Source organism: Mastigoproctus giganteus, chromosome 11 (genome assembly GCF_048544385.1).
Source record: "Mastigoproctus giganteus isolate SK-2022 chromosome 11, ASM4854438v1, whole genome shotgun sequence".
Classification (NCBI taxonomy): Eukaryota; Metazoa; Arthropoda; class Arachnida; order Uropygi; family Thelyphonidae; genus Mastigoproctus; species Mastigoproctus giganteus.
This window is the reverse complement of record NC_143585.1, coordinates 61,536,628-61,553,906: the sequence shown is the minus strand read 5'-3', so window position 1 is coordinate 61,553,906 and position 17,279 is coordinate 61,536,628. Positions and strand designations below refer to the sequence as shown.

Genomic DNA, 17,279 nt, shown 5'->3' with positions numbered 1-17,279 from the left:
GCATCAGCATCTTATGCTATATTTCTGCAGTCTGTTATGTTTGTACACATCTGCATTTATAGGGTTTGCACCAGATGCCATTCCAAGCCGAAAACCCAGAATGCAGACGTGTACAAACATAACAGACTGCAGAAATATAGCATAAGATGCGGATGCACTTTAAAACTAATAACAACAATAAAAGCCTTTTCAATCAGCCTTTTTTCAGCCTCAAAGCCTTTTTTCCTAACATTCTGTTCCTTATCATTAAGAATTATACTATAGTATTGATTTGGATATGTTGGCTGTAGTCATGAATTATTGTGACAATATTAAAACCAGCTAGTTGTTTAGTGAAATTTTGTGTATATTATGTCATTTTTTTTTTTAAGTCATCAATTATTATTATTTTTCTATGCTTTTGTATTCTTTGAATCTAAGATTTCATATAAAATTCCTCTGGATTCTGTTTGTGAAATTCTTTATGTATTTCATTCATAAATAAATATTTTTATTTTTTTATATTACATAAGGTTGATAAAAAGTTGGTTAAATAATAGAACAGTGGTTCCAAACTCGAATGTCTTGGCACATTGGTTAAGCCGTGACCCTTTTCGAGTGAGCTGCAAGATTAGGAAAAAACTCCATTGAGTTCAATGGCAGTCACTATTTTTGTGTGCTGTGAATGACTTTTAATGTCGAGTGACTAAAGACTGAGAACCACTGTGATAGAAGATAATGGTGGTTATAAATGGTTAGTGCTGTGAGAGGACTAGAGTAATGAATCAGTACTGAACTCCCCCCCCCCTTTTTTTTTCCTGAAAAAACAAAGGATTGGGATGATGGTGAACAGTAGTAACCAACAAATAAATAATTAAATTATAAGGTTAATTATCAGTATAAAGGAGTATTCTTGCAGAGAAAGAAATGCCAATGCTTGGGTTACAAAATATGGAGACCAGACATATGCATGGAACTTGATTGAGATATTTAAGCCATCAAGTTTTTTTGTGAAAAAAAAGGGAAGGCCAATATTATGAAAGGGTGAGGTTACAGCATATGAAAGTTTGTGTATAGATAATGTAGAAGCATAATATGCAAGGATGTGTATTTGGAATAATCTTGGGGGTGAGTAATTATCCAGGTATTCCCCACAAGAGTCTACCCTTAATGGAGATGCTTTTTTTATTTCATAGGTAGTAAAAATTAGAGGACATGTCTTTAAAGTTAGGAAGATGGTTTTAGATTAGATATAAGAAACTTTTCTTTTAGCTAAGTTCATCAGCTGTTGGAACAACTTACTGCCTAATTTTATAGAGCTAGAGAGCTTCTGGGTGAAACAGGTAAATTTTTTTTTTTTTGCATTGATAGTCATATTAATACTGATTTCCAATATTATAACCATATGTCAAATCTCCACATAAGTAAATCTCTAATTGTAAGTGGAAAGTTGAATTCTACATAACCATGTGAAAAGTATCGTTTTCTAAATTGTGCAAAATTTTGATAATTTTAATCATAGCTTTTAAGAAGAAAATTTCTGTTGGTACCTTGTGTTTAAAAATATTACTCAAAAAAGAAATTAATTTATATTGAATAGTATTTTTTATAAAGGATCTAAAATTATTTTTATTCTTTTAGGGTTTATTGATTGCCTAAACAGAATTCCTTTTGCTACTTTAATAGCCACTATTCTCTGCTGCTGTGGAGTAGGTATATTTTTAGGCTCCCTCTATCGTGCTGTTGCATTTACTGTTCGAATGTTTGAAGATGTGTTCAATTTTAATTTCCAGTGGTAAGTATACTTCATAACTTGGCAATCAAACCATTTGTAAAATAGAGTTGAAGATTTGGATGCCAAATTAACAAGAGTGTGCTATGTACCACACTGATGCATTAGGGCGACCAGACTTTAAAAAATATAAAACGGATATACCTGCCAAATAACAATATGACATACAAAATAAGTGATTGCTACATAAGTTATTTTAGAAATGTCACACCGTGCTTGGACGTACAGTACTTTACAATCTTGTGTCTATTAGGAAAGATGAAGATGACCAAATATTATTTTATTTTGCTTATTTTCTGTAACTACTTTTAATCTGAAATGTTATCTGTATAATATTTACTTATAAAATTTACTTATGCCTATCTGTACATTCAGTTTTATGAGACCAAATTTTACAAATATAAGAGATTATAAATGTTTTAATCCCAGCAGTGTCAATTATTATACTGTTGTGCAGGTAACTGGTAAAATTGGAAAAAAAAAAAAAAAGAAAGTAACTCATGATATGTGGTTAACCAAAAATTTTCATGTAACTTCTAATTAAAATAACACACTTAAAAAAAAATTTGATTATTTGGCTTTCCATTTCATCTTTGTCGGGACAATAGGACACCTCACTCAAAAATGGGATGATTCCATTAAAATCAGGTGAACCTAAGTATACATAGAATCTGGTTTGACAGTTGCTGAAAGAAATTTGCTAAATAGTTTAGCACATTGATCTAAACATAATTCCCTTTGCTGTTGTAATTGAGTTCTTGAGGCCAGGCATTTGTGTTTGTATGCATGATCTGAAACAGTAATGCTCTATATACGTCTGAATAAATGTATCGGCACTTGTATACAAGTTACATGATTTGTGTTGATACATGTGTGAAGTACTTTTATGAACCTGTTTACATTGGCAGAATACAAATCTGTGGTTAACACAAAAAAAAAAAAAAAATTCAAGACCTAAAGAAAACCCCAAAACCCAAGCAGAAACAGAACATCTCTGAGACAGGAAATGGAGACTTTGTAAGAGATAGGCCATTAATTAACCTAACTGCCTTGTTTGAATGGAGTTTAAAAGCCTGAGAGAGGTTATGGAGGGCACTATCCCATCAGATGTGGGAACGATCTTTCATGGTAGGACAGATTTGGGATTTGTACAGAGTTAGTTATTATTATTTTATTATTATTATTAGCCATTTGGTATAAGAAAGCCTGAGGCTTATGCTGCACCAACCAAAAAAATTTGAGTACCCTGAGGGAGAGCGTAGGAGGGAATCACCAAAAAAGAGAAGAATGATGATATCCAGCTCAGGACCCTGGGTGTGCCAATCCCATACTCCGTTGCTGTTTAGAAGAAAAGTAATGCAAAGAGAAAACTCAGTTTTTCAGGTGCAGAGGAAGCAATATTTGTGATGTGCTTATGTAGAGAGAGAGAGAGAGAGAGAGAGAGAGAGAGAGAAAGAAAGAGAAAGTCAGGGTAATCCTTAATAGATATGTGATCTTGTTTAGAAATCATTAGACATGAAAATTTTCATTTGTTTTTTTTGTGCATGTTTACATTGGCAAAATTAATTAATGGCATTAATAAATGGTTTACTTTTGGCAAAATTAATAAATGAAAGTGTAGAAATTAATTATATATAGATTATTATTATATATTTTCAAGTTGTCATTTATAGAAGTAAGAAAATTTAGACCCTGTCTGAAAATGCATGTTAATTTAGGTGGTATTAGGACGACAAATATGAAAGAAAGAAAGAAAATTTTATGAAAATGTTTATATTGAAACCAAAATGGAATAAAATGAGTCAAATCAAATAGAACATGAATAATTCAGTTTTTTTTAAATAAAAAACTTTAATTAATGACTTAAATGTTAACAACTATAAATTTAAACCTTTATGTTAGAGATGATTAAATTTTAAAAAAAATCTATAAGAGTGACAGCAATTAAATTTTATTATTCCTCAGTTATTGTTTCCTTTCAATTTTCACCATTAATTATTTTGCTGTTAAAGAAATTTGTCCATAACAAAAGTAAAATAACAGGTATTGATAATTTTATGTTAGTATTGTAAATTAGAGGTCCAGTTAGAGGTTTAAAAGAATTCCAGTTTTTGAAATGCACTGGCTTCACATTTTATAGCAGCATCTCCAATTGTTGATGGATGCTGGCTTCACATTTTTATGGTAGTGTCTAGCTGGTACACAATTGTTGAAGCATGTGGGTTTTGGGTTTTGTTTTTACAGTAATGCTCACAGTGACACTAGTCATAGTAACAATGAAGTTGCCTAAATGCAGGAAACAGTATACAACAAGAGCACATGCTCATATCTAAAGCATATCAGAGGAGGTTTTATTTTAAGAAATTATTTAAAAATATACATTTCAAATATAAAAAAATGTGTTATTCACAGTTGTGTTTGTAATAGATTGTAGTTATTTTCAATTTTTGGAGGCCTTCTTGTACTGTCAATAACAAGCACTGTCAAAAAGTGAACAATTTTGAATTATTTTTTCTTGCTGATTTTTAAAGTATAAAATAAGTATGATTTATCTGGGAGCATGCCTGTTCGCAAGAAAGAAATTTATACACCCTCCAAGGGTTAATGAGATGTACACAATCCCTCCTGAATCACATTGTTTTTTTAAAGTAATTAGAAATTTTATGCTGAGTAAAGGTCCTGTATTACATTGCTGTTTCATTCTCCATGGCTTAATTTTTTTCATTTGCATTTAATTTTTCTTTTTGAATAATTTTATTTTTTTACAAACTCATTATAAAATCTACTCTTAAAGGAGTTTGGAATTGTGTCATTAAATTCATGTTTAGGTAAGATCTCTATTCTGCATAAATAAAGCACACAAAAATTGAAGGCAATCTGAATTAGTGAGTTATTACTGTAAACACTTCCTAGTTCATTTCACAAATATATGTGGTCTCAATTCTAATCTCAGTGATGTCCATTTCCACTTGCAGTCTGCCAAACCCCATATATGGGCTTATCACACCCAGGGTCCTGAGCTGGATATCATCATTCTTCCCCTTCTTGGTGATTCCTTTCTACTTCTCTCTCTGTCTCTCAGGGTAATAGGGAATTTTTTTTTTTTTTTTTTTTTGGCTGGTGCAGCATAAGCCTCAGGCTTCCTTGCACCATATGGCTAATAATAATAATAATAAAAAAAATATATACTTTTTCTGACAGAATCTCAGTTATCAGTTGATTCAACTACTGCTCATCTTGGTTGCCCAAATTATTCGCTGTATGATTCCTTTCGCCTCAAAGGTGATACTTGTGCTTATGTCCGTTCCGATATTCCCTGTCAGATACTTGGTAATTTGGAATCTCCTCTTTACAATCTTCTCTGGCTTAAAATCTCTCTACTTCATTGTGTCAAATCCATTCTCCGAACTCCACTAATCACTTGGAGATCTTTGACTTTCTTTTGCAACTTGAATTTCTCTAGTCCAACTTTCCTAACAGTGAGGTAATTTTACTTGGTGATTTTAATGTTCACAATTCCATCTGGCTTGTTTTCTAGCCACACCGACCCAGCTGATCGAGATGCTGAGGCTTTTGCAATTTCTAATGACCTTGTACAGATTGTTCATTTAACTACAAGAATACTGGACAATCCCAACCATACAGCCATCATATATTTTTTCATATATATTTATATATGAAATAATAAATTCATATATTTTTCTCACAAACAACCCTTCCAAGTACATGGTTGAAGCGAGTGGTCCTTTAGGTACCTCAGATCACAACTTGATGATTGTCTATTCTCCAATGGAGCCTTAATCTCCTGGCTGTTCCCAACTTCATATTGTTTGGCATTACAAGAATGCAAAATGGGATGACCTGCGAGATTTCTTTTCCTTGGTCAGAATACTGTTTCAAAACTTCTGAGGTCAGCGTTTGCTCAGATCGTGTCAGTGAAATTATTCTTGTAGGAATGGAATCCTTTATTCCACACTCCACTTTAAAATCTTGTCCTTATCTAAACCTTGGTTTTCCAATAAATGTGCTAAGGCTGTTCAAGAAAAGAATGTTGCATATCATAATTGGCTTGTTTCCAATTCTTCAGTTTCATTTTCTGCATACATCAAAGCTTGCAACAATTGTAAAGCAGTCATTAATCAGTCAAAACTAGATTTTGAACAGGCTAAGAGTAGAAAACTTGCTATTTGCCTTAACGGTAGCCGAGCATTCTGGTCTCTTGCCAAAGCTATTGGCCGCAACTTTTGCCCATCTCTGTTCCCACCTCTATCAAAACCAGATAGTTCTGTTGTCACTTCAGCCAAGGATAACGCTGACCTGCTAGCATCCCATTTTTCTTCAAACTCATGTATTAATGATCTTGGTCCCACCATTCCCAACACGCTCCATTCAATGCTTCCTATGGTCTTCCGTCAAAAGGATGTCAGAAGGATTTTGACGAATCTCAATGCTAAGAAAGCTCCAGATTCTGATGGTATTTCTCCACTTGTTCTCAAAACCTGTGCCACTGAACTTACTCCTGTTCTTTGCCGCCTTTTTTCACTTTCTTATTCCAAAGGTGTTTTTCCTTCTGCTTGGAAATTTGCTCATATCCAGTCAGTTCCTAAAAACTGTGACCAGTCCCTCCCATCCAATTATCGTCCCATTGCAATTACTTCTACTTTTTCTAAAGTAATGGAGAAATCAATTAATAATGAACTCTTAAACTACCTAGAAACCTTCTGTCTGATCAATGATTGCCAGTATGGATTCCATCAGAGTCAATCCACTGGTGATATTCTGGCTTATGTTACCCATATATGGACAAATTCAATGCAAAAGTTTGGTGATCCATAAAATGGCAAACCATAAAATGGAAGTTTAACATAAGAAAGGCACCCCAGGTGCCTTTCTTATGTTAAACTTGAACAATTTCTCCTCCACTTTGCTTTCAGTTATTACAAAATCATTAAGCAGCCTGTTACAGTTTTATAAACTTCTGGCATTTTCCTCCCTTAATAACTCCTCATATCTAAATGTAAATACAAAATACTTGTTTAGATTATCAGCTGTCTGAGCAGGATCATCAACAGTCGAACCATCGATATCAAGTGGACCAATCTGATTCATTCCCTTCCTTCTAGAGTTTATATAAGTAAAGAAGTCCTTGCTATTTTTCTTAGCATCCTTTGCCAAAGATTTCTCATAATCTGCCTTCACTTGCCTAACCCTCATTTGTCAAGTTTAACCTTGACAAATGCAAAGTACTGCATATGTGTAGAAGTAACCCCAGAGAAACGTACCAACTGTGTGGTACTACACTTAAGGTGGTAGAAAATGAAAAAGACCTGGGAGTAATTGTGCAGTCAGATATGAAGTTTTCTGAGCAATGCAGACAGGCTGCCAGGGCAGGTCATGGGGTTTTGTCAATGATATATAGGAATTTTGCTACCAGGGAGAAGGAGGTGATTGTCCCTCTGTATAAGGCAATGGTCAGGCCACGCCTTGAGTACTGCGTACAGGTCTGGAGGCCTCATTTTAGGAAGGATGTAGATTTACTTGAGTGTGTACAGAGAAGGGCAACAAGATTGGTGAGGGGAATGAAGGGATCCTCTTACCAAGAGAGGCTTAAGTTCTGCAAATTGCAGTGGCTGGAGACTAGGCACCTGTGCGGTGATCTGATTGAGGTGTATAAGGCCTTGAATGGGTTGAGCACCCTGAATTCTGATGGGATCTTTCCACTTGTTCAGATTACGAACCTAAGGGGGCATAAATTCAAATTAAGAAAGGACAGAGGCACAATAGATGTGCGGAAATTTGCCTTTAGCCAGCGGGTGATTAATTGCTGGAACAAACTTCCATCTGTCATTGTGGAAGTTGATAGGTTGAATAAATTTAAGGAGGAACTGGACAGGCATTTGGAAGGAATGGTGTGTTTTTTTTTTTTGTTTCTTTTTTTGGCTGATGCTGCATAAGCTCATACACTTGCTTTCTTGCATCACATGCCACAACTACTACTACTACCTCCTTTGTGACTTGATTACAGACTAGCTTATATCTGCCATAGGCTTCTGTGTCACCTGATAATTTATATGCATCCCATGCATTTTTCTTCTCTGCCACAAATCTCATTAGTTCATTCATTTGACATCCATTTAGGCCTAAATCTCGAACAATATTTCTTAATCGGTATGAAAAGCCTAGAAGCTTCCACAATTAGTTTCTTGAATGCTTCCCACTTAGAATTTGCTGTTGGTGACATCATCAGTTGGTCTCACTGTACAGAATTTAAAAACTGTCTGAGACCACTGTAGTCAACTTTACGGAAGCAAAACCCTTCCCTTTACCCTTAATGGTAATTATACTTTTAAGTAAATCCCACATCAGTACACTGTGATCACTGCCACCTAGTGGTTCCTTTATCTGTAAATTCTTTATACATGAATAATCGCTGCTGATTACCAGATCAAGAGTATTACCCTGTCTGTTTGCCTCTCGAACATGCTGCTGCAAAAAATAATCATCCAATAAATCCACAAAAGTCTTGCTAGTGACCAACCCACAAGTTCTAGTAAATATCTGAGAATCTAAATATATATATATATATTTCTTGACGAAATGTCAAAGAGTTTGAAAAATCTGTTTAAGCATGGGTGATGCCTCTCCATCATTGCTACTACCCAGGTAGTATGTTTGCATTGTTTTATTATATCTCATATTGTGAATACCTTCACAATGAGTTTCCTAGGTATTGCACTACTTAGAATACGTAACGTTTCTCTGGTTGACCGTGCACACCATCAAATATCTCTCATATTGTGGAGTTATTCTTCATAAATGGGTTGTCATTATTGCAACAGAGTACCTGCCCAACTGGCTCTGAAACGGTGCCGTCTGGGTGGTGGTGCCCATCTGAGAATAATTAACAGTAGTCTTCGAATAAGTAACGTTTCTCTACCAGAGAAACATTACTTATTCGAAGTAGTGCAATACCTAGGCAACTCATTGTGAAGGTATTAACAATATGAGATATAATAAAACAATGCATGCATACTACCTGGGTAGTAGCAATGATGGAGATGCATCACCCATGCTTAAACAGATTTTTTTTAATATCTGAGAAGTTAAAATCCCCCAATAGAATCTGATTTACTGGCCATTCTATTTCTCTGTACAATTTTTCATTGTACTCATTAGAATCATTAGGCCTATAACACACTCCTACTCTCATTTTTGCTTTCCCAGTGCATATGTCACTCAACATTGCACTCTCCATCTATGTCAACTGGATGCACTTCCTTAGATTTTATGTTTTTCTTAATTAACAGCATAAACCCTCCTCTCTTCCTATCCTGTCTATCCTTTCTGTACACATTGTACACATTCCCAAATTCCAATTCTGCACTGCTTATATCTGTGTGACACCATGTCTCTGATATCCCAACAATATGTGCCTTTGATGTCTTGATCAGCACTTCAAATTCATCAAATTTATTTACAATACTTCTAGCATTGGTGTACATGCATCTCTTCTTATTCTTAGTTACCCTAACACAGCCCATGTATTTATTTGTTCCGCGATGACTCCAACCCCATACCCCATACCCCACCCTCCAATCTAATAGAAGCAGTGCAAGAATGATGCCGGTGCAAGAATAATGCTGGTGCAAGAATGATGCACTTGCACGCCTGCCTTTGGCTACTATTAATCTTTAATCTTTTAGTCTGTGAATCCTCCCCAAGCTAGTATTTTTCTGACCCACCTAACATTGCTTTGATAGCATCAGCAAATATCCTTGCACCCCTTCTATTTAAGTGTATCCCATCCCTGTAGAAGCAGTCTCTCCTGTTAACAAGCACAGACCACACTAAGAAAATTCTACTCCATGAGCCTTGCAAAATCTCTCCTGGGCCGAATCAATTGATGAGGCTCTCATCATATACTACCTCCTATCGTGTCTGGGCAGAATTGCAGTCACTTTCAAATTCAACCCTAATTCACGGCTTTTTTTTCAACAGTGACCTGTACTTGTTAAGTAATTCTGCAATTCTGCCAGTCTCTTACTCTTAATATCATTAGTGCCAACGTGTACAACAATATCACCTTTTGAGCCCTTAAAAGATGATATCTGCTCTACAACGTCATCAACCTTTGTCCCTGGCAGACATACCATGGTTCTATTCCACCTATCCTTTTTACACAATATATTACCTGTCTCCCTGACAATAGAGTCACTGACAGTAACTAACACCTGTGGGATCAGTGCATTCTGCCTTGGAGATTGCCACTGTGTTGCCTGATGCACAAGAGTGAGCTCTGGTGTTGTTTTGCGAGCCTGTTGCTTTGCTGCTCTAGTATGAGGCATGATATTGAAATTAACAATGAAAATTAATAAGATTAATAAATTTAATTAATTATCAATACTGCACTATCTAATAGATTCCTAAATGCAATGATACGTATTATGCTATCTAGTTTTACTTTAAAGCTAGATAGCATAATACGTTTACCACAATTCAAAATTTGAATTCCCTACCCCTCACTCTATACGAAAACAATGAGTGCAAGATTAGAACGAAACAACGGTTTTACGTATATTAAGTAGTAACCTACATAAACTCTATCTAAATTAAAAATAATTTAGCATTAGCATTAGTAGAGGCATATGATGCAAGAAAGCTAGCTTATGCAGCATCAGCCAAAAAAAAAAAAAAAAAACACTTCCATTTCACCCCTCTGTTCATTCGAAATACCTGTCCAGCTGAGCCTTAAATTTATTAAGGCTATCAACTTCCACAACAAGGGATGGAAGTCTGTTCCATCAACCAACTACCCACTGGCTAAAGGCAAATTTCTGCACATCTATCCTACATCTGTCTTTCCTCAATCTGAATTTATGCCCTCTCAGGTGATTATTCTGAGCAAGAGGAAGAATCCCATCGGCATTGAGCATGCTCAAACATGCTCATAATGGGCGTAACTAGAACTATAAAGCTACTTATAAAGTACAATATAATATGACAGTTAAATAAATAAAATAGCAAAACACTGATCTTTTTTTTGGAGCTTGTAATTCTCAGCTGAAACTTGTAAAAGAGAGTTAGCACCCTCTCATACGCTTGCTTTCTTGCATCACATGCCTCCACTACTACTACTACATGGTAGAAACTATTTTTTAACATGTTTGAGAATTGCCTCTGATGTCTTCTGGCTTCTGATGACTGGAAATGTTTTCCTTTCAGCTCCTTTAACTTTGGAAATAAATAAAGAAAGCACAGGGCTGTAGGGCAGATGAGGAACAGAACACATTTGATATTAATGCATTAATTCATCTTTTGGGAGTGTATTGCTAATCACTGGAATAAGTTGTCACCCACAGTAGTTGGGATAGGGAGTTTGACAAGGCTCAAGGTAGAATTAAATTTTTTATTTTATTTTTTTGCAGGCAGATTTTAATCGATTGTGGGTGGGTGTTATTTTTTTATTTATTTTTTTTTTGTTGATGCAAAAATTGACTTCCTTGCATCATTTTTCCTGATTAATACATTAATGCTAACATTTATCAATTTTCATTATAAAGAAAACCCTTTTTTTTTATTTATTTATAAACAGAATGATTATATACCCCAGGGGCTCACATTTGGTGAGTATGGCTTGGCACACCCAGGGTCCTGAGCTGGATATCATCATTCTTCTTTTTCTTGGTGATTCCCTTCTACTTCTCTCTCTCTCAGGGTAATTCAGAAAATTTTTTTTTTTTTGGCTGGTGCAGCGTAAGCCCCAGGCTTCCTTGCACCATATGGCTAATAATAATAATATAGTTTATACTAGATATTTTTCTGATATTTGAATTTTTTTCCATTATAGGCTTAGTGACCTTCATGTTGTGTTCATTATTATTGGGGCTGTCATGGGACTTCTTAGCATTATCCTTCTCTTTGTTGGATTTTTAGCTACAGGCGCCACTAGAGAGAAGGTCTACAGAGGTTGGAAAGCTCGTTTAGGAGGTAGAATATCATGTGCTGTGGTAAGTTTAAATTACATATATAATATTTAATTTGATGAAATAATATGAAATAATTACCAAGAATGGTAGTGATGATATCACAAATATTATTTCATTATCATTTTTTGGATGTTATTGCTTAAATTATTTTATAACTTTCAGCAAATGTTTTATAGAACAATATATCCCAAGATAATCAATTAAGTAAGGAAATAGAGTACAATTTCAACAAAAATATTGAAATCATTTGAGAAAATAATGCTACATTGTGTTATGCTTTTCTGTTGATTGTCTGGAGACACTTTTGTCCCTTCTGTGACAGTGACGGAGCTTGAGCGGAGCTCTTTATAAATCATTATATTTATCTACAGGTTAGTCCAAAGTAACTGATATCATTTTTAATCAGATAATATCAGCCAGTAGGTGAATACTTTATTCATTAAAATTCAAACTATTGTGACTCATTTTGGAACAGTGCCTTTGAATTTTTAATGAATAATCGATTTACCTACTGGGTGATATTATTTAATTGAAACTAATATTAGTTACTTAGATTGACTTGTGAATAGACGTAGCCATTTCTAAAGAACCTAAGCCTCATGTTTGCCCAAGAGGGACAAAGAGTCCCCAAACTGCTGTAACAGAAAAACATAACCCTGTGTTAAATTATTACTAATAGAGGTTTAATTATACATATAATAAAAGTTATGTTTTTAATTGTTAATTTTTTTCCAAATATTGCTTGCTGGATTCGATGCATTTATTCATCACTTGGCACAGTCACTTATTGAGCTGCCTGTTGTCTGATGAGTGACCTAGGTTTGAAACCAGACACAGCAATGCCTTTGAGTTTTTAATGGATAATGAATTCACCTATTACAGGCCAACTTATATTGTTCCTTAATCTTACTAGCTTTATGCATACACATGCAGATTTTACATGCAATCTGTGATACTCAGTTTTCTTTTGAGACAACTTACAGCATGGTTAACTTTTGATACAGTTAACTCAGCCACTGGGGGATGTTATTTGATTAAAAATTATATTAGTTACTTTATGTTGGCTTGTGGATGAAGAGCCTAAGTCCAAGCATTCTCACTGTCACAGGAGGGACAGAAGTGTCCCCAGACAGATGAAACAGAAAAACTTAATGCAATGTAGCATTATTTTCTCAAACTATAATCAATTAAATTTTTTTTTTTCATTCATTTCATTTTTTTTTATTTATAATGTCATGTCCAAGGGTTAGTATAGTATAAAAAGCAATACAGTTTTATTAATGCAACTTAAGAAATAAAAATAGGAAACAATGGCCATCATGTTGCATCCTGACATCTAGAGAAGTGAACTCTTCTGTAAGGAGGAGAGGGAAATGATCTAGATTTCTGTTTACAGGTTCTCCTCATATAACATCATTAATGTACTCCTGAAAAATGGAACTTTATGCCAAATGATGATGTGCAGAACATAATGTTCCATAGCTACAACATCACAATTGTATATTGGATATACAATTATAAATATTTTATAATTGTATATCCAGTGTTACAGGCTAATTCATATTGTCCCTTAATCTTACTAGCTTTGTGCATACACAACCAGATTTTACATGCAGGTATGATGCTCAGTTTTCTTTGAGACATCTTAGAGCATGACTAATTTGTTGATACAGTTAACTCAGCTTTCTGTTATGAAATTCAAGGTCATATGTCTATTTTAAAAATTATAACTTCCCTCATAACTGAGAGATGAACAGGACAAAAATTATCTGCAAAAGTTGCAGAAAAAAGTTGCTTACTTTTTTTTTTTTAAATCTTTCATTATTTCAAAAAAATGAAAGCATTATTTATTAAGAAAGTGTTATTGAATGTTAAAGTATTATTTTAAACATATGAATATCATACAAGTTATATAAAGTTCAATAATATGAAGAAATGCTATATTATTTTATTGATATTAAAATTTAATTTTTTTTTAATATTTTTACAGTTCATGGGAGTAACTTATGTGTTGGAATTAGTGTGGCTAATGGTTGCAGGCTGTCTAGTAGTGATAACTTTCATATTTTCCATTTTCTGGGGAATTTGCAATAATCTTAAAGAGCAGACCGATCCAGAAGTCAAGTGTATCAATTTGGTTCATTTCCGTAAGTGTATAAATAACTTAGTTTATATAGGAGTATATTCAACCAATTCAGGATTGTAGTCATATTGCATCACTGTAGTTGACCTGAGACTATACATAAATGTCCACATTTAAATGAAAAGGAAGAAAACACTTGTTTTTCTCTATTTACAGACTTTTGGTAATTACTTTTTCAGCATACATAACTTTCTGTATACATCACTGAACTGTTACATGTGCTGAAGGGTACATCAGTGTTGGAATAATTTGGGTTGATACATTTTGACTATTATTAGGAAATTGAAGGTGTTAATTTTTTAACACATTGGTTTCCAAATTTATAGGAATGAACAATAAAATGTGAATGTCTTGAAAACTATAAGAAACATGGGCAAGAAATTTTAAAAGTTAGCTTATCATACTGCAATAGTAACAATACTTAACAGTGTTCAAAAGAAGATATTTTAATAATGTAATGATATATCTAAGAATTTGCAATAATCTAAGAAAGGTACCTCCGTAGCCGAGTGGTCAGGAGCGGGAGTGCAGTAGCACACGCTCTTTGAGTAGACCGGGGTTCAAACCCCTGACTGCTGAATACGGTCGATCTGCCAACCCGCACTGGACCAGCGTGGCAGATTATGGTCCATTTCCCTCAGCACGAATTGTTGGGGAGGCATCCATCCTGCAGTGGGTTGATAATGGCTGCACTTTACTTTTTTTTTTTTTTTATATCTAAGAAAAACAAAAGGATTTAGGTAGGTCCACTGAAATACAAAAAAAAAAAAAAAAAAAAAGGATTTGCTTACTTTAAACTGTTATGCATACTTCAAATAAGTGATTCTGTCATTTCAATTGGTAAGGTTCCTTACCTATTGAAATGACAGAATCACTTCTTGTAATTTATGGAAGGGAATGGGTTGCTGTAGCCAGTCTCTTTAAGAGATTCAAGTCTTCAGTGATACTGTCTAAACTATTGTGTGCATGTATGTGTGATTCAGGTGCCTCCGTAGCCAGGTGGGCAGGAGCAGCAGTGCGTAGCACACACTTTTTGATTAGACCAGGTTTGAGCCCATGACCACCAAATACAGAGGATGCGAAAGGTCAAGAAATGACCACCGCATATTCCCGGAGCAATATGGCCTTAGTTGCTAATGCTCCTAAAAAAACAAATAACAACAACAACATGTGTGATTCATTGCATTGCTCTGTTGGGGTGTTCAGCTTCTCTGGGTTGAGCGCCTCTGTAGCCAGGTGGGAAGGAGCAGCAGTGCGTAGCACACGCTTCTTGATTAGACTGGGGTTCGAGCCTGTCACCACCAAATACGGAGGATGCAGAAAGGTTAGGGAATGACCACCACATATCCCGGAGCAATATGGCCTGAGTTGCTAATGCTCCTAAAAACCAAATAACAAACAAACAAACAGCTTCTCTGGCTTTTCTCTGGAACATTATTAATGAGTGATAAATAATAAGAGGTGGCTGTTTTCAATTCCTTATTACAGAGCTTATAAAAATATTCCTCTACATTCTTTGAAGGTGGCAATATATTTTTAGTTGCCAGAAATCATAGACTTATCCTGGTAAGAAGGTGAAGATAAAACAAACTGTGGGCATACATAAAGGACTCTTTCATGTAATTTTCATCTACATAGATTCTTTCATATTGCAATGTGCCTCCAAAATTATGTACCTATTGGTAACTATATCCTTTAAACTTACTTATCTGTCTCCAGGTGCCAAGCGAATTGTGACCAGGCGACTTATCTGTGCGCTCTTTCTAGAGTGACTAGTAGTTCTTTTTAAGTTCCTGCATTTTCAAAAACTGCTTATTTGAAGAAGCTCTTCTACCAAAAAGTTCTTGTAGAGAGCAAGAAAGGAAACCCACCTTTCTTTATATTTTTCTTTCTTAAGTACTAATCTCCACTTGGTCGCAGGCACTGCTCCTGCCTCCTCATGGTGGGACCAGAAACCTAGGCAGAAAAGGTGATCTGCCAAGGCCCAAAAGAAGCAAATATGGAGCACAACGTGTTTCTGCCTTTAGAGTCGACAAGCTCGCAGCCACAGACTGAAACTGATTATGATATTTCACATCCAAAGAGGTTGAAAACAAATTCACCAACAACAGAGTTTCCTGCATTTCTAATTTTGCACTCACTTTCAGACCAACCTCTCAGCAAATTATCCCCCTTCCTCATCCTGCAACACCTAGAGAGTATTGCAGGATCTCCTAAGACCGTGAAGCGACTGCAATCTTGGAGACCTACTTTTAGAAACATCAACCTGTAGTTCAGAGAAACTCTTAAAACTTTCAAATTTTGCTGGGATACCAGTGAGTATATCTCCCCATGCAATACTAATACATCCAAAGGTATGATATCTAGCTGGGATCTGTTGAACTTCATGGATTTAAAAATAACTCAAGAGCTTCAAGATTAAAATGTTATTGTGACAAAAAGACTTTGTTACTTTGCTGTGTTCATCCCTACATTCCCAATCCTTGATATGTTACAAGTGCCAAAAGTATGGCCACTCTCAGACGACATGCAGAGGAAACCCAGTTTGTCCCAACTCTGAATCTTCTGAATGCTTGGCGACAGAAATGACTAGTCCCAACTGCAAAGGCAACTATCCTGCATATTCTAAAACTTGTGATAGATGGAAAACTGAGAAAAAAGTTGTGAAATATAAGGTTGAGAACAAGGTAGGCTATCGAGAAGCAAGGAAAATAATTGTTCCTACTATGCCCAAACTTATCTATGCCAGTATTGCACAAAAACAACAGTGTCCACCAAAACTGATGTTACAATCTCCTCAAACATATCAATCTCCGACTGGACTCAAGTTGTCCTCTCTCAGCAACAGTCTGTGTCCCTAAGCACTCAGACCAGGCAAGTAACATTCCTCTTACAATACTAGCAACATCCCCTTCCCCACCAATGATTGCTACTATTTTACATGGTAAAAGTTCCAATTCAAAAAAGAATATCTTAAGACACCTCCATGGATGCTGATTACTCATCTAACCAGGAAGATCCGATTTTAGAAATATATATGGAAGAAGAGATGGACACTGGTTTTCCTATATTTCCAAACAAAGACAAACAGAAATCTGACCACCATAAAACTGCCATACTTAAAAAGCAGTCAGATACAATTCCTTGTACTCATCTCAAGTAATACCTTTTATTTTATAGTGGAATTGTAGAGGACTCCGTAGCAATATCAACGATATTCATGATCCATCGCTACTCTCCAGTTTGTTTCTGCTTATAGGAAACCTATTTAACTTCTCAAATTTCCACTTCCATAAAGAACCTCTATACAGGGTGTTTCAGTTAAACGTTTCAGAACTTCTAAGAGGGGTAGGGTACATCCTGACAACTCGAAATCATA

General features: G+C 35.2%; 1 protein-coding gene across 1 annotated transcript in view; it reads left to right on the top strand.

Annotated features, from left to right (window-relative positions):
• Window positions 1-17,279, top strand: part of LOC150078051 (neuronal membrane glycoprotein M6-a-like) — a 111,432-nt gene that overhangs the window by 45,534 nt on the left and 48,619 nt on the right. Inside the window, exons 3-5 of the mRNA XM_090384443.1 lie at window positions 1,621-1,774; window positions 11,619-11,778; window positions 13,748-13,904. Of these exons, the coding sequence (XP_090240569.1) occupies window positions 1,621-1,774; window positions 11,619-11,778; window positions 13,748-13,904 (471 nt within the window). The remainder of the gene's footprint in view (window positions 1-1,620; window positions 1,775-11,618; window positions 11,779-13,747; window positions 13,905-17,279) is intronic.